At 47.8% G+C, this 21,866-nt stretch overlaps 1 protein-coding gene across 2 annotated transcripts in view; it reads left to right on the top strand.

The window, feature by feature from the left end:
- The first annotated feature begins 256 nt into the window (after nucleotides 1-256).
- Nucleotides 257-21,866, top strand: part of FZD3 (frizzled class receptor 3) — a 43,672-nt gene continuing 22,062 nt past the window's right edge. For both annotated transcript variants that reach the window (XM_078600629.1, XM_078600628.1), the window contains exons 1-2: nucleotides 257-352; nucleotides 6,061-7,033. In XM_078600629.1, the coding sequence (XP_078456755.1) occupies nucleotides 6,833-7,033 (201 nt within the window). In that variant the 5' untranslated portion in view covers nucleotides 257-352; nucleotides 6,061-6,832. The remainder of the gene's footprint in view (nucleotides 353-6,060; nucleotides 7,034-21,866) is intronic.

Raw genomic sequence — 21,866 nt, 5'->3', positions numbered from 1 at the left:
GGGGGTGGGGCTTGAAATAATGGGCGGAGCCCCTTCCTTAACCCCGCCCACTCCCTCACGCCCCGTCTTTAACTCCGCCCCCTCAATTAGGCCCCGCCCTTAACCCCGCCCACTCCCGCACTCTCCGTCTTTAACTCCGCCCCCTCAATCAGGCCCCGCCTTTAATTCCGCCCCATCCAAGACCCCGTCCTAACCCCGCCCCTCTATCATGCCCCGCCTTTAACCCCGCCCCCTCCCACCCCAAGCTCCGCCCCCTCCCACCCCAAGCTCCGCCCCCTCGCCACGCTGCGATTTCGCCTCTTCGCATCGCCGTTGTTGAGACGCGGAGGCGAACGAAGGGGGAAAGATCGAGGTCGGTGTCTGTCTGTGTGTGTGTCTGTCTGTGTGTCTGTGTGTGTGTGTCGATACGTACACATCTACACGCTCTACACACATATACTGGCTACACACACGCGTACTACACCTGTACACACACATACATACGCGCGTTCACCCAGCAAGCGTACATACACCACAGTACACGCACATACTGCATTGTGCAGGAGGTACGCGGACGTATCGCATGTATTATACACACACACGCGCGCGCGTTCTCACAGCAGTGGACTATATATATGTGTGTAGCACATGCATACTATATACACATACAGTACTATATAGACAAAGACCCCCACGTGTAGCCTAAGTAGACTGTAGGGGCAAGTGCTGTTAGCGAGCACCTATGAAGGCCGGAACGGCACACGAGGGGGTTGGAGGGGTCAATGGGTCGACGGCACCACCAGACGCGGCCGCCTTTGTCTTTCCGGTACTGATTTTTGTTTGTTTGATGCTACACCGCCACCAGCGAATGGTTTAAGGCCGAGTCGACCTAGGGGAGGTCCAGGACCCGAGTGAAATCATTATCGTCAACTGAAGTTGGCCGTGAGTGGGAATCAAACTCGGGTTGCGAATCTTGCGTGACCCACTCTACTTACTGTGGACAACAAACATGGGCCTGTCAATATCACACGGAGGTAGAGACACACTTGGAACACGTACACACAACGTGTGTGTTAACACATGTGTCAACATTAACACACGGTGTGTTAAAACAACGTGTGTTAACACACGTGCGTTAACACGTGTGTCAACATTAACACACGTGTTAACGCACGTGCGTTAACACGACTGCTGATTGTGTTTGTGTCGTCAGCGCATGTGATGGGGATGGTTGTATTGTACACGTGTGTGGTTTGTGTGCTCTACTTTATTATGTAGGCGTGTGTTCAGCGTGCCATCTGTGTGTTTTCTATGTCTTATATGTGTTCTAAGTTGTGTGTTCTATGTGTGTATCCTCCTGTCTGTGTGTTGTACAGAATCAGAATATGTATTTATTCTGGAGGAATCCGACGAGCTATGAAGCTCTTTCACAGACGTCCAGTAAATAAACATAGGAACGCGTGTGTATATATGTCTTGTATATGTGTACTACTGTATATGTACAGTCTTTGCTATTGTATACAACTATGTTTCTATTCTGTGTTTGATGTATTCTGTTTTTCTCAACCTTTGCGTTGTATTTGTTTCGCATGTGCCCGTGTTTTATTATATAATACGTGCGTGTGTGTGTATACGCACTAAGTGTGTTATACTTATGTCACATGGGCATCGTGTATTCATGCATTTCCCCCGAGCACAATGTTTTTTTTTTTAGTAAAAACACATTCCTGTTGTGTCCATCAGTTCCACAACACCGGACGCGAATTCACGATTGGCGCGTCCGAAAAGTCACCTGAAAGTATTTGTTTTGTACCACCAACCCTCCTTTGGCAATTAACCGAACGACCTGGCGAAACTTGAGCCCTTTGCCCGTGTGGGTGCTACAAGATAAGACATTTTTTTGTTGTGTTGTGTGTGTGTGTGTGCGCCAAGATGTGTCTTTAAATTGTCACTCTACCACGATTTGAACAGTTCGGGGACAATTTGCAACTTTAAAAAGTTGCTGGACGTTGCTGTGGTCGGCTTGTGGAGTTTTTGGGGGTCTTCTTTTGGGGGCCTTGCTTCGCAGCGACCGTGATGACGAAAATATTAATTAGTTAATTGTAGACGGTGCTAGGTTTTTTATTTAGTGTGTGTGTGAAAATAGCCCCGTGTAAAGGGCCCTACAAAATGGGTTTTTCCATACACAACTACTGCCTCAGAAAAATACTGCAGTGCCTTGCCGGTGTTGAGTTGTTAACTCGCTGTACCCCTAACCTGGCCGCGTAGGTTCATCTCCCAACCACGGCTAACATCGTGGGCGAATGTGATCCGAGCCCGGATTGTGGGGTTCTCTTCCGCCACCACCACCCCGTACCTCTCTGATAATGTCTGCACTGTCCTTGAAGTTCAGTCAAGGACAGTGCATACATTATCAGAGTTATGTTTTTTGTTTGCATTATGATTGCAGGTATTGTGGTCTATCCAAACATGACTCCTCGTAAAAAAGGTGTCAGTTTTGTTTGCCAGATTAAAAGGTAAAAAAAACAATTATCACTTTTAGATGTTTTCTTGTTCATGTTTTTTGTTTGTTGCGGTTGCACCCGATTCAAGAGCCGAATGGCTCACAGGGCTATACCTAATAAATGAACTTGAAATAATTGAACTTGAACTGGAGATGGGTGACCTCTTAAGCTGCGCGCAGCACGATGGGTTATGTCACCGAGACTGGCCGTGTTTACCGGGTATCGAACTTTGACCCACAGGGTTTTCAGGTGGTGGCCGCCTACCCTCTCTGTCTTGGGATGACGCCTTGTCGGTTTCGGAGATTGGGGGGTGGGAAAAATGGCTTCAGAGAGGCAAGGGCAACGAATTGAGTGGGAGAGAGAGAGAAACCAGGGTGACTTGGGTGTGAGTCAGCTTTGTGATACATAACTCTGCCCTGAATAAGTTGGAGGTCTACAGTTTTTATCGACCATGGCATGAGGAATGTCGTGATCTACACACTAACATAGATTGAATAGATGTACATAGCATCCATAGACTTACACAGAGATCAATAGAGTAGTAGGGGACCCATTGACTCATATAGGAGCAATATTCTCGTTACAATTGGACCCATAGACTTGCATAGCATCCTGAAACAAACTTAGGATCTTTAGATTAACATAGAGATCTATAGACTGGCATTGGAAGCATAACATCCATACATTACATATATCACGTAATGACCATTTGGCTTGCAAAGCACTTTACCGAAAGACCCAACGAGTATAAACTTAGGACCCTTAGACTCGCACATAACCGATTCACTAACATAGACTCGCATATAGGCTATTGACGAACAGACTGATATTGAACCCATTAACTGACAATGGGACCCATTAACTGACATAGGGCCAATAGACTTACATAGAAACCCATACACTTACTTAGAAACCATTGAATAATATATTACCCATATACTTGCATAAGACCCATAGACTCGCATATAACCCACAGTCTAACATGTGACATATTGCCCTACTTAAGACTCAGACTCTCATAGGGCCCTGGAAAACTTACAAAGGACCAAAGTGCGCACATAAGACTCGTACATGTACTGAGGCCCCATAGACTCACATGGGACCCATAAAACTCACATAGAACCCATAGACTCACATATGACTCATAGACTAACACAGCACCTGGCGGGGGTCAAGGAGACCGTGGGGATGACAGTGTGGCTTTATTGCTGCTGCAGCAGTGACTGACAGACTGACGGATTGAAAAAGTAATTTGTTCAGAACTGCTTTTTGTGTTGAGTTTGTTCTTCTCCTGCACCTCCGATTAGCTCGGTTGGCTTCGTACGGTGCGAAAGAAGTTCAACATACATACAGGAGAGGGCACGGGCTCACTTGGAAGGTTGTAACACGATGGGTTGGTGTTGGAGGGGAGACACTGCAACACTGTGCAGGGGCATGCTGCCACACCTGTATTGAGATGAACAATTTGTCAACGTTTATTTTTTAGTCTCTCAAGTTATGTACGTGTATAGGGTCGGAAGGTCAACATTGCAACGTAGGCTCACGTGCACCTAAAGTTGCACAACTTGGCTTACAGCGCTGCGTTTAAATTGGCCGAGTTTGTGCGGCAGGCGGTAATGTGCTCTTTTACTTTTAAATACACTCTGAAAAGCCGCTGAATTGGGAGTAGGGTAACAAAACAACAGTTCACGTTCCAATAAGGAATTTGGGTTTTTGCCGTCGAGTGCCAAGGGTTGGAGAAAATCCGGGTGCGGTAATTGGAAGAGTTCACACTTTCCATTTTTATTCTTACAAAGCAAAGTGTGCACGCTTCATTTAGCCGCTGTGGCCACACCTGGGGTTTTATTTTTTTTTGGGGGAAAAACTCCCCTAAGCCCGAACAGGATCACTTGAGCTCCACTCACCTGGAGGTTGGGGTGGGGGGAGGTGTCGGTTTTTCTCCTCTGTCTGAGAGGTGCAAAGGTCATTTGAACGCTTCATTGTGCTATGGGTTCAAGCTTCTTGGGCATGCTCAATGGATTTTATTTTTTTCCAGAAACAAAAACGATAGTGCTGTAATTCATCTTCCCCGTCACTATGCCACACACACACACCCACACCCGGTAAACACTCAACTTGTGTTTATGGACTGCACAAGACAGTTGTAAAGCTCGTGTTGTACGAGGGAACCACTGCAGCTGTGGCTAGTTTTATTATTTTGGATTAATATGTCAACGGGGGTGAGAGGTGGTGCAATGGTTAGCACACTGCGCGACAAGCCCAACGGCCCGAGTTGAATGTTCAGCCACGGCTAACATCGGTGGTGAGTGATATTCCAAATTGGTCCTGGGCTGTCCCTTTTGCAATCCGCAGTGACCAGCATAGTGAAGTAAGGTCAAACTACCCCCCATGACTGACCCTTTTCAGTGAATTAACAAAGCCTAAGGAATACCTTGTAATCGGTGAATCGTCACATGTCTAGCCAATAGGTAGAATTTAATTGTGTTGGCAGATATCACACATCTCAGATCTCCTGCACAAAAGAGGCCTTTTGTGTCTCTGCGAGTTTCTCGCCGTTGAGATAATTTCTCATGGCATAAATAGAGGCTCCGGAACTGAACTGACTAACCGGCACTAATACACGATATTGGAACGATCCGAGCTTTGCAAAAGGTTAGCTGACAACACACCACCCAGCGAGATAAGCGCTGTAATTATGCACCTGTTTTTACACATGCGCCGCCGAGCGGATTTATTAAAATAAAAAGTTTTCAACGTTGTTATTAGGCGGTGCCAAAAACTTTAACAAGTGAATCTAGGAAATGTCCCCCCGCTGTGCCAGGCATCCATGCTGGCGAGTTCATTAAATAAGTAAGCCTTATCGCTCGCTGGCAGTGACCCAGTGTTGTAGTCCGTGGTGTGGTGCTCTAGATCCGGTTTCTCAAACGCCAGTTCTTGCGGCAAAACCGCGGGTACGTCTTTCCACATTCGCCAATCTGCTGTGTTTGAAAAATTTCAAATTAAGTCGCTGCATCCTGCACGCACTTTGATGCTTGCTGAACAGTAAGGGTCCGTGATTTTGACCCTGTTCATTTATTTTTTTATGAATTACCGGGGCATCCAGTGGCTGCATGTTTGTGTGGGTGACGTGATCCTGGTGCATACAACATATAACGAAATGAAAGAAAAAAACATTGGTAAGTCCGCATGTGATTTATTGCATGTATATCTTGAGCCTAATAATCAGTATCGATTAATCAGTCCATGCATCGTGGCCACCCCAAAAGTAAACGACTCGCAGCATTGACATAAAGATTTCCAATTCACATCACCATCATTATGCGAGTGCGGAATGTAACGAATCCCATTTAGTCTTGAACAGAGAAAAATTGGCAAAACGTGGAAAGACATGCCTTGGCGTGTAAAGAGGACTGCAATTTTTCAGGAAAACCCACTCTATAGATTATGCCGCTCAGCCTGCGGGGAGGAACACTGGTGGCGATATGTCATGTATAACGTGTCATGGATATGTCATGTATAACGTGCGTTTCAATGCATGCCATTCGTGTGTGTGTGTTTTGTTTTTTTCCCCCTGCAGTCTTGCTGTGCAGGTCTTTGGATGATGCCCCGGAGGGCTCTGAAAACGTGAGAAGCTTGTTTTTTTTTGTTGCGGATGATAAATGAACCGCCGCTGATGATCCTTGGGGAGGGGGAAGCATTCGATGTTCGAGCAGACTGATGGATTCCAGCAGCGACGCGCGTTTTCAGAAGTTACATTTTGTAAAACAAAATTAAATTGGATAGCTCGGGCATGGAAACAAGCTGGCTTACAAGCGGTGAGCTTCTCAATCTGCATTAACATCTGAAGGCGAAGATACGAGCTGCACATATCTGCTTTTGAACGTTGACACTCGCGCACACAAACAATAGGGTTGGAACATGAGCCTGCAAAGCTCGAGAGATGAAGTGCGCTTGAGACTCCTGCCCCCGAGGCTTAGAGGTGCCAGCCGACGACAGGACAGCAAGTAGGACTCGAACCTAATCTCTGCAGAGTGCGAGTGTTTTTGTTCTCGCTCATCGAATGCCTGGGGTTTCTCCCTGCCCTGTGGCGTCTTCACACATGCAAGACAGAAGAAACGAAGAAAAAAAAGACTTACTCAAACATTCCAAAACCGAACCCCTCCTTAAAAATGAGTCTTGAGACTCAATGAGGCCAGCCTTGGTCAACAAGGAAGATAAATAAATAACAAATAAGACCTGTCACGGACAGCTTTCTGCACACAGTTCACGCTGGGAGATGCAGCCCGCGGCTTGAGTTGAATTCAGAGAACTCCACCACCACCACCACCACGCACTCCGCACGTACGAACATGGAACGGACAGCGTTGCGGCTGATGCTGCTGCTGGCGCTGGTCTCCTGCCGGCCGGACGCGGTCTCCTCGCACGTCCACGGCGCGTTCGTGTGCGAGCCCATCGGCCTGCGCCTCTGCCTGGAGCTGCCCTACAACATGACCTTCATGCCCAACCTCCTGGGACACTACGACCAGCAGACCGCCGCCGTCGCCATGGAGGTAATCGCGCCCGCGTGTACGGGCAGAGGCAGGCGCTTGAGATCTCGGCACGCACTCGTGGCTCTGGGTACAGAGCGCAGCGCTGCGTGTGGAGGGTGGCCAGCAAGTCGAGCATGGGCATGCGCCGTCATTTTGGTCAATGTACCGCTGGGTGAGGCTCCCCCCCCCCCCACAACACCTGTGTCGGTCGTGAGGATTATTTAACCGTACTTTACCACGCTGGTCACTGCGGGTTTAGTGAAGGCGGCAGGGAGCATAGGAGATGTTTTAGTTTGTTGTCATTCCCCCGCACCTACGATTATCACGATTGGCTACGTACGGTGCGAAAGAAGTTCTGCATACATATATGTAGTTGTGTAGAAATCTAGGGCAAGACATTTATTTTTCTGCACTGTCCTCTGCTACATCATGGGACTTCCCTTTCTGGCAATAAAACAGGTGTTGAGATGTTAAAACACCTAACTGAAACCTTTTGCAAGGAATCTTGTCTGCATTAACCACATATACCTGTGGTGAACATGCAAACAAAAAGACATGCGCTGGTAGCATATGCATTGTCTTTGAAACAGAAAGGGTAAAACCCATTCTTATACTGTCCTCTGCTGCCTGCCACGTGACCTTAAGGCCCTATTGGCATCCCATGGTCGTCCATGCTCATCGCTGCTTGACTTCTGAGGCCTGGTAAGTTTGGATACGTTTTGGGTGATTTGATGGTAGGCACCGATGTGCACTCTGCTCGGAATCCTCACTTATACTTATTTTACATCTGACATGATCGCAAGTGAATAATGCTGCAATGTATTTGACAACCGATAGACCTGAAAGATTCAGTCGCCGGATTGAATCGGACCTTATAATTAAAATGTGTTGTTGTACTTGTTTGAAGCGTTCATTAGATAGATGACCTGCATGGCCGACCTTTGTGGTGAAGTATGGTAAATCTAACCCCACGATTGACGTGCCCTGGCGAGGCCTTCGTACAGCAGTGAATTGTAGCCTTTGCTGATCTCAAGTCAGTCTCATTTTTTAAATCCTTTATATTAAGTTCGCTTGCTTGCTTGCTTGCGTGCTTGTTTGCTTGCTTTCGACCGTGCAAATCTTTCGGTCGTTTTTTAACCCACTTCCCGTGATCCAATCGAGCTGACATTTTCCACACAGACTCGTTGTGCGTGATAATTAATTTTCGTGAAATTTTTTTTCTAAAATGTTACACTATTTAGGGAAAATTTTTTTAATATTTAATTACCAATTGCTTAATGCTGGCAGACAATCATCTGACCCATAGGTGGCAGCCATCTCAAGCCAGAGGACGAGAGGACTCTAGCCGCCACGCATATAAAGGATTTATAGTGAAAAACTTTGTTTTTACGGGTTAATTTTTTATTTCACGGAGTTGGTCTTTCCATGTCAATTACCCAGTATCTTAAAAACAAATTATCCAAAAAAATTCACATTGTTGCTGGCTGATTTCTAGAAGCACATTCACACCTGAATCGCATGGAATGGATGCTAGCTGTGATGGGGACACAAGCCTTTTGACTTAAGTCGCTACTGCTGCAGAGGATATCTTGGATCGCCAAACTTGCTCGTGCCGTCGCATGGCAAGCGCTTGCGAGCGGGGAGGAGCGTCAATCGCTGGTGTGGCCATGGTTGACAAAATATCGTACCTCTCTTATCCGTGCTCCTCTGTCAGAAATATCCTCGTGCGTTAAGAACCGCGTGGCTTGATCAGCACGTCTCGCTGTGGCTCAATAAGGGCAGAGGACTCCCTAAAGTGAGATTTTTTCCTTGACGAGCTCTGTTTTGGCTGCCGGTCTGACCAGTGGTGCTGCCGGGAGTGGCTTCGAAAGGAGGGGGGGGGAATGTGCAGTTAAGCCTCGCTCCCTTAATTGCTCTGGTTAATGGAGACTTTTCCTGGCTCAAAAAGAGTCCAGTGCTTGAGCCTTGGGAATGAACACCAAGGCAAGCAGAACACTGCAAGGGATGCTCCATTTGCTATCCGAGCCACTTGCTTTGTTATCGTGGGTCTCTATAAATAGACTGCAAAGGTGTCACGTTGTGCCGGCTGGCGTGTGCAGTGTGTTGCCATATCAGGTGGCTTCAAGTGGATTTTATTGTTGTGCTGGGCTCGTTCAAATACAGTGGAACTCCTTTTGTCCGTTTACCTATTATCCGGATATTACTATTACCCGCACCCCGCAAGTGACCCTTGCAAAATCCTATTGTTTGCGAAAATGCTTTCGCCTGTTGTCAATGCTGATAAGAGTTAGTGACCCAGTCCATTCTCTTATACGAGCACTTGCTTGCACGAATAGTTTTCCACAAGCCCCACATTTATCCGGTTGTCTGCACGTATCCACGGCTATGAAGTGTCACCCGGAAGCGGTGGCTAAATTTTGTACATTATCTCCGAGCCTTTTGTTCAGATGAGCAGCATTATTTGCAGTGATAAGCAGAGATTACAGAATCTCTCCATATTGCCTCTCCTTACCCCTCCCCTCCACATCAAATCGCATGATAGAGATTTCTCTGTCCATACATGCCTCTAGCATCCAACCGAACGGTGGCACTTGGTTGAGACCCTGAGCTGCCTACTGTCGTGCTCCGGCAAGGATTGCCACTCCTGATTTACAATCAACTGAGTTGTATGTATAATGGGAAGAAGATCTATCTCGCGTTTACTGCGAAGAGGTGAGAACTGCCTGTGAAATACGTGGTCGCGAGTGCGCTGTGTTGTCAACCAATTTGCCAAAAAATGCCACTCGACGTTCCAAGGAGACTTGCAGATTTCCCGAGGAAGCTACCTTGACGAGAGGATGATCCTGGGGGGGGTTAGAAAATCAGGACAGGTGGCAAAATCTAGCTCCAGCCCTTTTGCCCTCGCCATGTGGGTCAGTCGACCTCGTGTTGACACTCACAAACGATGGCTTTGGGGCTTAGCCAGGGCTTGGCTTCGGAAGTGTCGCGGGGGTTGGGGGGGGCCTCGGCCCAAGTAATTCCGGTAAAAAAAACGCCGTGGGGTCGGCGGGGTTAACAGCAGGCACTTCACCTGTCGCAGAGTCGCTCCAGTCAGCCCCCCAGATCCTGTGTTTTGTCTCCTTTCCCGGATAATGTTCCAGGGTCGCCTTTCATTGCCGTGGGTTTTTTTATTATAAGGCCTGACTGTTGTGGAAATTGTAGATTTGAAGTTTTCGTGACCGCAAGGGTCCATACTCTTTGGTTTTTTCGGTGAAGTCACGTAGGTAAAAAAGAGAAAATCAATTAAATCATGACGTTTCGGAAGCAACACAAGCAACCGTCATCAGGTGTTGACTGCTCCAGCGAAATTACTGAGGCGTGCTGTCGAATGATACCTGCGTAGTAATGCGAGTTCAAATCCTGGTCGGGGTTGACTCGCCGCATATTCCATCCAGGGTCGATAAATGAATAACACTTTGGAGTAAAGTCAACACAGTTTGTCCTGTACGGCACTGTATGCGTGGGTATGGTTTTTTCTTTAAAGACTGGGTGTTAATTGCTTGTATCTTGAGCTGAACAGCCCCGGATAAGTTTGATGTAGTGTGGGAAAGGCTCCGTTCGTGTCTGGGCTCGTGTCTGGGCGTGTTCACCGCGGTCTTGACTCGAGCATTGCAGCCCGTTTTTTTAATTCCCCCTTTGCTGCTTAGAGCCCTTAATGCACCATGGCCCTGGCAACTTCAGAAGGATGCAACGCGTCCCAGGGCTCTTAGGTTTGCCGCTCAGTGCCCACAACGAGCCAGTGAGAGCTTCTGAAATGCCCCGCGTGTTTCAGTATCCTTTCAAGTGGTGTTATCTTTTTTTTTAATTCCTTGATCTTTCTACGTCAAACTTTACATTTTCAATAAACCTAACTGGGATCGAGGTCTGCCTCTGTATCGGTGTTTGATAGTTTTGGTGTTTAACAGAGCTGTGAAGATTGGTTCGTGATGTCGATTAATCGGCTACTTTTTGTGGCCGATCACTCTCGGGGCATCATTATAAACGACGCCCGCCCCCACATCCCGTTTCCTGAAAGCGAGAAACCCTCCTGCAAGCCGCCCCCCATAATGGTGTTGATTGTGTCACCGAGCCCCGCCCCTCACCTCCCGTACAGCAGCACACGATCAGTATACCGATCAATTGAGCCAATAATCGGTATACTTATCGGCTACTTGAATAATTGGATAGCGCAACTCAGGGTTGTTTCTCTCTTAGTATAACACAGAGATGTGTCTTGGTTTCTGGCGGTTACCACCTATGACGGATTAATTTCAGATTAAAACATTTTGGTTTTTGGGATTTTTAAGGATAATTTCCACTTCGTTTACATCATGTAATAGTGTAATGTATCTCCATGCTACCAAAAATGACGTCGCCAAATGCCACAAGACGGACACCACGTTTGGTGGTAAAAGTGACATAATATAAGTGACATAATTACCAGTGAGTTCATATTTTCCTACTGTTTTGGAACCAAATCAAAGCATTAATCTCCCGAAATTTTTCGCATCTTGGCCTGATTTCTGGACTCTTTGGAGTAATCCGGATATCGGGAACGCAACCAAACCGACCATTGCATTGCAGGTTCGAGTGCGCGTGATTGAGTGCGAGCATGTGTAGTGGAGAGCGGTGGCGCAGTGGTTAGCGATTCCCGCTCATGGCCAACACCAGTGACAATTATTTCAACTGGTCCTGAGCCTCCCCTAGGTTGGCTCAGCCTCAAATGAGTACCTGGTGCGATGTGTAAACATCGCCACTGGTAAGTCAAAGGCGGCCGGCACCCACTCGTGTGCCTTGCCGGCCTTCATAGGTGTTTACTCTGAGTTTTTTCGGTAAAGTCACATAGGTAAAAAATGAAATTAAAATTAATTAAAAAAAAATACTTTATTTTTATTAATTTTTATTGCATTTTTTGCCTACGTGACTTTACCGAAAAAACTAAGAATATGGATCCTTGCAGTCACGAAAGCTTCAAATCTAGAATTCATAGGTGCTACTCGCGAACAGCACTTGCCCCACCAGTCTGTCAAGGCTATACAGGGGGGGGGGGATCTTTATCTTTGCTTTTCCACATGTAAGTGCGTGCACATGTGTGTACGAGTTCTTGAACGTGTGTGTGGGTGCGTGCTCGTGTGTGGGTGTGTTGAGTTCAGGGTGGAGGCAAAGGGGCCCTAGACTGCGTCCTTTTGTCCTGCTCTAGGGCAGTGAAACCGGCGGAGCGTGCTGTGTCCGTGCTTGAAAGAGTCAGTTCATAAGCTTAATGAATTCCACGCTTGAAATGCAGATGACAAAATAATAGATTATTTTTTCAACATTTCAAATAAATTCAGAAATGTGCTCCCACATTGCGCGGTTGGCCATAATTCATCGTAGTTTGGTTTTGTATTAATGTACGATGTGCCTGGGCTAGTCGGGTGTAGGGGTCAGAGGTTAGCCTTCTCCAAACCACCCACGCACGGTGGACTTATCAGCACATTTATTAACTACCGTGGGCTTAAGATACACACTAAAACCTTTTTATACATCCTTTACATTCACGTACGTTTATTAACGGCTTGATTAGCCGTAAAACGTTTCTTTACAGGACTATATTTGTATAAATATTCAACAAAGAGGCACATGGCTGATGTTTCGGAATGGTTTTGAGCTGCTTTGTTACACGTCGGACCTTTTCCACAATAGATTTAACTTTTCCGTACGCGACACTTGTGCAAAAAGAGAAAAAAAAACGAAACAAACATACACCGCTGTGTGTTTATTAAACAGCATTTACTCGGGGTTTACCGATACATTGATTAATCGGTTCGTACCCTTTGTTTGGCTGATGCGTGCGATAGAATTACATGCAATATACAGGCATATGCAATCGGCGCTTTGTAATATGTGTGCGTTGTATGTAATGGGTTCGTTCACAAGACAGAGACAGCATTCTAGAGGTGTTACTATTTACCAACGTGTTTAAAAAAGGAATCGTTTCTTGCATTGAATTTCAACCCTGAATTGCGATGATTCATCGTCCCACCTCTTCATCATCCCACCTCTTAAGACATGAATTACTGCTGGCCATCCCCGGACTCGTGTAGAATCCTAATTGTTGCAAGCAGCCCTGGCGTTGTGCCACGATCTCAGCAGGCGTTGACACGGTAGGTTTTCACGACCTTGAGTTTATTTACTTTGTATAGAAACGCGTTGTTTGTGTTAAGAGTACACAGTGTGATGCAGCTATGGCGCACAGTGTTGAATTCTGGCGACCTGAGTGTGATCACCTGCATCTCAACCTATCCATGATCTCCCGCTTCACCGAACCGCACTGACCAGCGTGGTGAAGTACGGTCAAACGACCTCCCCCGGCCCGCCCCGCCACTATTGACGGTATAGGGATGCTTTGAACCAGAAGTGGATTGAAACTAAAGGCAACATCAAGACGTGAGCACCCGGCGATCTTCGGTTTGCGTGGGATCGCACTTTGCACGTCTATGTCTTAGGCGAGCATTCGCGTCGTCCCGGTGTCAGTGTGGCCGCTACGGCGTCGGCGATGCCGCAATTTTCGCGAGGCCCCCGAAGTAGCCGCCGAGCGCGCCCCGCCAGCGCGAGCGAGCGAGGAGCGACGATCGGGCCCGACCTTGCGCGTTCATCCGCGATGGAAGGCCCTGTCAGCGGCGAGATGGATGAGACTCACCATGGCGGGGCAGGGAGAGAACGATGGTGGTGGGCGGTTAACGCAGGGGGAGGGGGAGGACACGGGGAAAGAGAGAGGGGGGGCAGCCTCGGTTTTTCTTTCCCCCCCCACGAGCCGTTCGGCTAATGGTTGCCGGGGTGAACGGGGCAGGAATCCAGGGACGCTGCGCGGCGGTTCAGCTGCCATTGTCCCCGTAATGAATGGGGATGCGGGAGCGAGAGTGAGAAGGGCATGAGAGAAGGCGGGGAGGAGAGCCGCCGGGCCCGCGTCGGCTCTTCCCCCCTCTGCTCGTTGTCCGCCGCGCGCCTTTATTCCTTGGTCCATTCACCCGTTGGTCGATCGAGTCCCGTTTAGCGGAGCTGCAGCGAGCGCAGGGCGCGGGGGGGTGATGTGAAAGAGACGGCGAGTGAATGGTGACGATTTTTTTTTTCTCTCTAAGGGCGCCCCCGACGGACGCAAAGCGAGCTCGGACGTACGAGATAATGAAATGCGCGGCGGTTAAATAACACCCGGGAGGAGGAGGGGGGTGGTGGGGGAGGAAAAATGATCGAATGTCGAAAATACATGTGCGTGATGAAATCCATCCGCCACGTCGGAATGAATGGAATGGATGTTCGTGTGTAATTCACGCTTATTGACTCCTACACAAACGTGCCGCAGCATATGTTAAAATACAGTCCCACGATCGAATTAATAAAAAAAACACGCCTATTGTTTGGCCGCGGTTGCAGTCCATCATGTTCGATCGTCGTGCGGCTTGTCAACACTTGTGTACGGCGAGCCGGTCTCCGTCGACTTTTTGCCGCTGCGTGACAGATTTTGGCAGATTAAGTAGCCAAATTCGCTGGTCTTGGGTTCACAAATTATGATTCAGATGCGGCTGCCCGTAGGTAATGCGTAAAGCACTGCTTAATGCCCCCCTAAGGTGGCAAAGTAGGCGGCCAAAACGACCACCATGCAAGCCAAACAAAGCGACGCGTTCTGGATAATAATAAAAAAATTCTATGCGTATATGTAGAATTTAATCTGTATATGTAGAATTTAATCTGTGTTATTGGCACATTCATTTAATGAGTTAAAGTGTATGTTCGGAATGTCACTCCGAGAAAGAGACTAGCCCGCAGAAGGGGATTTCACAGAACTACTTGTGAATGCCGTACACGTGACGTCTCGTCTGCAACGAGGTCTGCTGCACTTTCCCACGCACCCTGCAGAGATATTCGTCGCATGGTCGTGATAAAGCCACATTGAGACCACGATGAAACGGTCACCTAACTGCACTTGAGAATATGGCTTTTAATCGAAAATCGAGCCCACCATCTCGGCTATGCTGGCTTGGCGAAATTGATCTCTGAGCCCTCTCACCTGCTTGTAGTCTCGTACGTACACCTGTTGAACTTCTTTTGCACCGTACTTGGCCGACCGTGCTAATAGGAGGTCTTTGGATGATGCCTCAATTATAATCAATACGCGCATCAAACCGCGTGAGAGAATCCATCGTGAACAAGGCTGCCCCAGATCTCACCGTTGCTTTGTGCAATTTCTCTGACCGAGACCGGCGCTGTATTTTTTTCTATAATCACCCAACGGCCGTCCGTGGAAGACTCTGTTGCCTCTCTGCCTCTTGAGGCTCCCCATAACGCCGCCGCTGATTGTCAGCTTTGCTCCTCTCTCCATTGCCTCGGCGGCCCGCTAATCAGGCGGGAGTTTGTTTTGTTAAATTGTCTCCCCTGGTTCCGCGCTTGCTGATGGCCGACAGACAGACTGCGCCCCCCCCCCCGATCGAAATTGCCGCTCGTTTCGGCAACTTCGCAAGGTTGTTGCGGGAGGGGGGGCCTCGGCGGAGAGATTAGAAAAAGCCGCTTGGCAATCAGCGTTTGGTTGAAAATGCGAAAAGATTACCGGAGGCGGCGGTGGCGGCGAAGGCGGGGTTTTGTACGTTTCTAAATGACCCCGCGTCTGTGCCGAATGGCTCAGAAGCCGCTCGAGAGATTGACAACAACAACAACAAAACTCTGGGCCGCTGCCGAAGCTCAACTGCCTTCCATTGCGTGGGTGAAATCGCGCGTGAATTGGAAATGGCCCAGGCGTTTTTTTTTGTTGCGCTGCGCTCGGGCGATCGGCCCCCTTTTTGTGGGCGAGAGAGTTGCTGCAGCTTTCAAGGTTGCGGCTCAGATGGCATCTCGTCAAAGCGGCCGCTTTCCTCGGCCCAGAGGTGCTTGAGCAGTGCACAGGGCGTGCTCACACGGTTTCTATACTTCCCCCCCGTCCCCTCTCCGGCTGTTGGGAAATCGTGAAGTAAAAAAATCTGAATATTTATACTGGAGGAATCCAATAACTGTGAAGCTCTTTTTTGTTTACAGATGTCCAGTTAGGGGCTGGTCAGAAAGTTACAAGAGCAAACAATCCAAAAGCATGATAGGAGTGCAAAGTATAGGAAAGGTAACAAGCTAAGAGCCCATTGCGCTCTTAGCTTGTTTTTTGCCGAAGCGACCTGGACACAAATGATAGCTCAATGAAGTGGCTTGTCACGTGCAAATTTATAGCAGCCATCCATGCCCGCGAATAAAATCTGGAAAAAAAATTGTATTATCAATTATTTGTGTGGCAATAATTGCTGTTATCTGAGCTTTTGCAATTTCCAGGTCGCTTTTGCTGAGATAAGAGGAGTGACCTAGCATTGTTGGCAAAGTCATCCTTTTATCCGTGTTCATATTTGCTTTACCAATGCGGAAAAAAAGGAATATTTGCGCGGATAATAGGTGCGATGACTTTGCACCATGGCGTACACGTCAAATTGGATACGCGGAATTCCACTATTATTCTCATCCACCGTTTGGCTTCCAGATTTGAAGCCACTGGCGCTGGGGTGACCTGCTCTGTGTAGGGATGGCCACAACTGTGCATCTACATCTGAGGTCAGGGAGGTTAAAACGCTTGCCAGTGCCGATCCATGAAATCTGGGGTCATGGCCCCGACCGGATTGTTAATTTTACATAGGTGCTCCACTTTGTGCCGTCAATGTGTCCTTTTGCGGATTGACTGCGAGTTTCAAATCGGGTTGTCAGCCTTTGTCATTGCGAATGTTGTGCATAAAAATCCTGACGTTATGTTCGAATTAGTGGGAGCAGCGGCGCTGGGAACCCGGCGAACAGAGTTCGATTCCCGACCGCGGTACACATCAGTGGCGAGTAATATCAGAACCAGTCCTGGGCTGTGCCACTCCGACACCAATCTGCACTGATCAGCAACGGTGAAGTATGGTCCCAACAACTCCCAACACCGACATGGCGTCGACAAGCCCTTCAACCAGCGGGGGATTGACAAAATGGATTATCCTCTAGTAATAGGTTTTTACCCTTTCAACTGGTACAAAAACTGACACCTTTATACAAGGGATCATGTTTCCAATAACCACAACACAAGCAGTCAAAATGCAAACAAAAAGAAACAACTCTGATAATGATATGCCTTTTGGCGTCATCTGGTCCAACACCAATGGAGAATAGGCTCTAAGAAAAGCTGTCTCGGGTGTGGGCCAATCAACTTCAAGGACAGTGCATATCATCATTATCAGAGTTGTTTCTTTCTGTTTGCATTTTGACTGCTTGTGTTGTGGTTATTGCAAACATGATCCCTTGTATAAAGGTGTCAGTTTTTGTACCAGTTGAAAGGGTAAAAACCTATTACTATATTTTGCCACTGGTAAAGGAGATGTCTCATAGTGGATTATCCTCGATTACATTTTTATCTCAAGATCCAGACCATGGAGTGATTTATGAGCAATTGCTGTCATTAATCTACTAACTCTTTAACTGTACCCCCCTAGCAGGTTGCAACAGGTTAAGACACTGGGTGCCATCCAATTAATTTGCACGTCGTTAATCATTGAGGTTACAGCGTTGTAGGCGCTTAGGCTGAGTAGGTGGGGGGGGGAAACCCGGAAACTACGGACATCTTAATGATTCACCGACGTCGGTGCTGCTGCCAACTTCTGCGGTGCCGTAACGCTGTTCAATCGGTTGTTTCTTCAAGGCGGGTCCGCCATTTGAGCAACCAAATCGCCTGGTTTCAAAAAACCGAGCAAATTGGTCAACCGCCCGTTCGCAAGTGGACATCTCTGGCTGCAGAGAAATGTTGCTGCATGCCAACCAGATTGCGCATCTGATTCCTCGGGTTCGGACCCGCCTCTAGACTCGTGGTGCGTGTGGAATATGTATGGTTGCAGCTTTTCCAGGAAACGTATATGTATGTATGTATTCTCATACTCTTAGTTTTTTTCGGTAAAGTCACGTAGGTAAAAAATAAATAATAAAAGATCAATAATAAAAATAATTGAAGAAATATTATTTATCTTTTATTTATTTTTTACCTACGCGAATAATAAAAATAATGGAAGAAATATTATTTATCTTTTATTTATTTTTTACCTACGTGACTTTACCGAAAAAACCTAAGAGTATGAATCTTTGCAGTCACGAAAGCTTCAAATCTAGAAGTTTGTATGTATGTTGAAGTTCTTTTGCACCGTACGTAGCCAACCATGCTAATCGGAGGTGTGAAACATTTACGGTGTATCTCGTCGTCATCATTGTCAGCCATGGTCAAATCTGCTGCTCTGGATGAAGGCCGTCCCAGTCTTCCACCATCCCTCACAGTCCTGCGAGATAATAATCCACCGACCACTTGCACACGAGCTGATCTTATCACTCCATCTCCTCGGTGGACGTATAATACGTGTCATTACTATTGACAGTCGGTGATCGTCCCTCCCAGCGACATGGCCTGCCCAAGCCCACTCAACTTTCTTAACAATTTGAACGATGCCATTAACCTGCGTATGCTATCCAGGCCATGTGTTCTTCAAAATAGTTTCAATTGGTAATGATTAACTTTACATGCACAATTCCCATGTGCATAAGATTCAGTGTGGGTTGGTAATAGTGGGGGAGCATAGAAGTACCATACAGCAATGGGTCTGCTGCACTGCCTGCTGCTGCCCACAACGTAGCCCTGCAGCCTAAAACAGCTGTTTTGCATGACAACCACCCATCCAAACACTATCCAAGATCAACTCTGCTTAGCTTCCAAGATCTGACGTGATTGGGCGCATTCAAAACTGATTTGGTCATGAAGGCACAAACCTGCATGCATCCTTAAATCGGCCTGACGGATTCGTTTCACGTGTCTCGTGTCTTGTTTACAATTCGCTTTTAGACGGTCAGAAGACTGACAATTGGCTTAAATGCCCTCGCTATGTCTGGGCGAGTCACGGAGGGCGATCCGGCAGCGCAAGGCCAATGGCAATGCTCGCGATAGAGTCTGCTCGATGCCGGCAGACGACGACAACAACAGAGATCGGACTATTAGCCAAGTAGGAAGATTTCGACTCGCGTTTATATTTAGCGGCAATTGCAGGATCAGCCGAAAACGTTTTTGGCGCGCAGCAAAATAATATATATTTTTGTCATAATGGGTGTTGACAGGCGCTTTAAATACTTGTCACTGTGTCGCTCGTGCGGCCTTTAATCTCTGCACCGTCGAGCCGGCCAGCGCTCGCATTCTCAGGGTTTGGTTTCCGCGTCGCCGTAACGCATCCCTGCCCCGCAAACAAGCTCCTGCATTGACCGGCCAAATGTGGAGAACGTGGAGAGCGTTGCGAGTGGGGTGTCCCGGCAACCCGGTCTTCTGCGAGACTGTTGCTGTATGTAAACAACTGAAACGAGAAATGAACGGTGCTGCAGTTACGGTGGTGGTGGTGGTGGTGCAGGCATGAATACAAAAAAATACGTCTTCTTACTCTTTGGTTTTTTCGGTAAAGTCACGTAGGAATAAAATATATCACGACGTTTCGGGCGCAACACAAGCGTCCTTCATCAGGTGGGAAAGCGTGGTCTGCTGCTGGGACAGACTGTTTGAAAAGGTTTGAAATGGGTGCAGTCCAAGGGTCATAAAGAAGTGGCCGGGGCTAGTGATGTTAATGTGAGAAATTATCATGTAACTGTAAGATTGTAAAGCGTCCTCTCGACGAGGGCACGGAAGTGGCTATGTTAATGTGAGAGATTAGCATGTAACGCTCTCGGCTCTGAAGAAGGGCTGTTGCCCGAATCGTCGGCCTATTATAATTCTATTTTTGTTTCTGTTACAAGGCAAGTGTTAATGACACACGGGCCCCAAGGATGAAAGAACGATGATGGGATTTTTTAATGTTTCAGAAAGATTAATGTTTGAAAGGAGAGAGTTGAGATTGCTTAGGTTGATGTTGGTAATATCTGCAGGGATTACTGATACTTAGAGGTGACACTTAGACAGTGTGGGCTTTTGTTGAGAATTGACAATGAAGATGTAATTAGATGGGCTATGACGATTAGAGACCCATAGCCCCATACAGAGACCAATAGACTCACACAGACACCCGTAGACATACACAGGGAAGTTGAGAATCATACACTCACGCACAGACCCGTAGACTCACACAGAGACCCACACAGAGACCCATAGATGACATGAGCTTGGAAGATGTCAGCGGTGCAGGGCGGGAGGAGAGGCAGCCCGAGGATGAGATGGGAGTGAGATACGAGGGCAGTGGAGAGAGAGACGCAGGATAGAAGCCAGAGGTCGCAAACGGGTTTTGATTCCTTACCCGTACCCGTACACGGCCGCACCAGGGTCGCAAACGGGTACCCGTACCCGTACCCGGCCGGGTACGGGTAGCCGGGTATCGGGTAGGGTACGGGTATCGGGTACCCGGTTGCGACCTCTGGAGTGAGATACGAGGACGGTGGAGAGAGTGACGCAGAGTAGAAGCACTTGGAGGCAGAAAACCCGAGCAGCTGACCCCATGAGTTTAGTTTGTTGTCCTTCCCCCGCACATCCGATTAGCACGGTTGGCTGCGTATGGCGCGAAAGAAGTTCAACATGCATACATACAGTAATGGGGCTTTTGGCTTAAAAAAATACTGACATCTGTGTACCTCGAGGTATTCTATGTGGGTCTGCGTGTGTCTGTTTAAGTGTATGTGAGTATCTCTATGAGTCTGCATCTCTATATGTCTATGGACTATGTCAGTATCTGTGAGTTTATGGCAGAGGTGGGACAAAGTCATTGTTATGCAAGTCCAAGTCGAGTCGCAAGTCATCAAATTCATGACTCGAGTCTGACTCGAGTCCAAGTCACATGACTCGAGTCCACATCTCAGAGGTGGGACAAAGTCATTGTTATGCAAATCCAAGTCGAGTCGCAAGTCATCAAATTCATGACTCGAGTCTGACTCGAGTCCAAGTCACATGACTCGAGTCCACATCTCAGAGGTGGGACAAAGTCATTGTTATGCAAGTCCAAGTCGAGTCGCAAGTCATCAAATTCATGACTCGAGTCTGACTCGAGTCCAAGTCACATGACTCGAGTCCACACCTCTGGTTTATGGCTCTGTAAGTGTACGCGTATCGAAGCAAGGGTCGTGGATATTACTCGAGAAGAGCCACATATTATAAGGCAGGTACTTGTGGCTGAGAATCATGAAGAAGAAGTAAAGACAAGTGTAAGCGACAAATGTGGCGAGTTCTTTTGAAACTCGTCGCCACTGCATGTGCGGTGCTGGGTTCGCGAATTGTCGGGGGAGATGTTTTTTTAATTAAGATAGTGAGCCGTGCTTGGCAAACGGAGGAGGGGGATGGGGTGCGGGTGGGGGAGTGGCTCTGCGGGTGTGGGGGTCTGGAGTTGGGAGGGGGGCGTTGTTCAGCAAGCCAGGCTTTTCAGCCCTGGGGTGGAGACATCTGATTTGGCCAGAGTTTGTGTTGATGGGGGATGGGAGGTGGGAGATGGGGTGGAAGAGAGTGTTTCTGCAGCCCGGAACCGCACTCCCCCACGTGTCACCCCCCCCCCAGCCATATTGGGGTGAGCCAGCCCTTACCCCCCATCCCCATCTCCTCCTCATCGCATCCACTTTGCAAATACAAATTCAACCATCAAGGCACGATGTGCGTAATGGGGGGGGGGGGGAGGAAACTGAAGTTGTTTTTTTTCTGAGTCAGTCTGTGGGTCACAGCACTAAAACTGAGTCATTTTCTTCGGGCTCAGTCTAACCAGCAGTGACAAATCACCGATGGTATTTATGATGAGTTATGTACGCACCTACAACCTTTCACCTAGGTCAA

The sequence above is a fragment of the Lampetra planeri genome, chromosome 14 (assembly GCF_965212315.1).
Source record: "Lampetra planeri chromosome 14, kcLamPlan1.2.h2, whole genome shotgun sequence".
Lineage (NCBI taxonomy): Eukaryota > Metazoa > Chordata > Hyperoartia > Petromyzontiformes > Petromyzontidae > Lampetra > Lampetra planeri.
The sequence above is the reverse complement of the archived record's forward strand: the minus strand, read 5'-3'. Positions and strand labels throughout refer to the sequence as shown.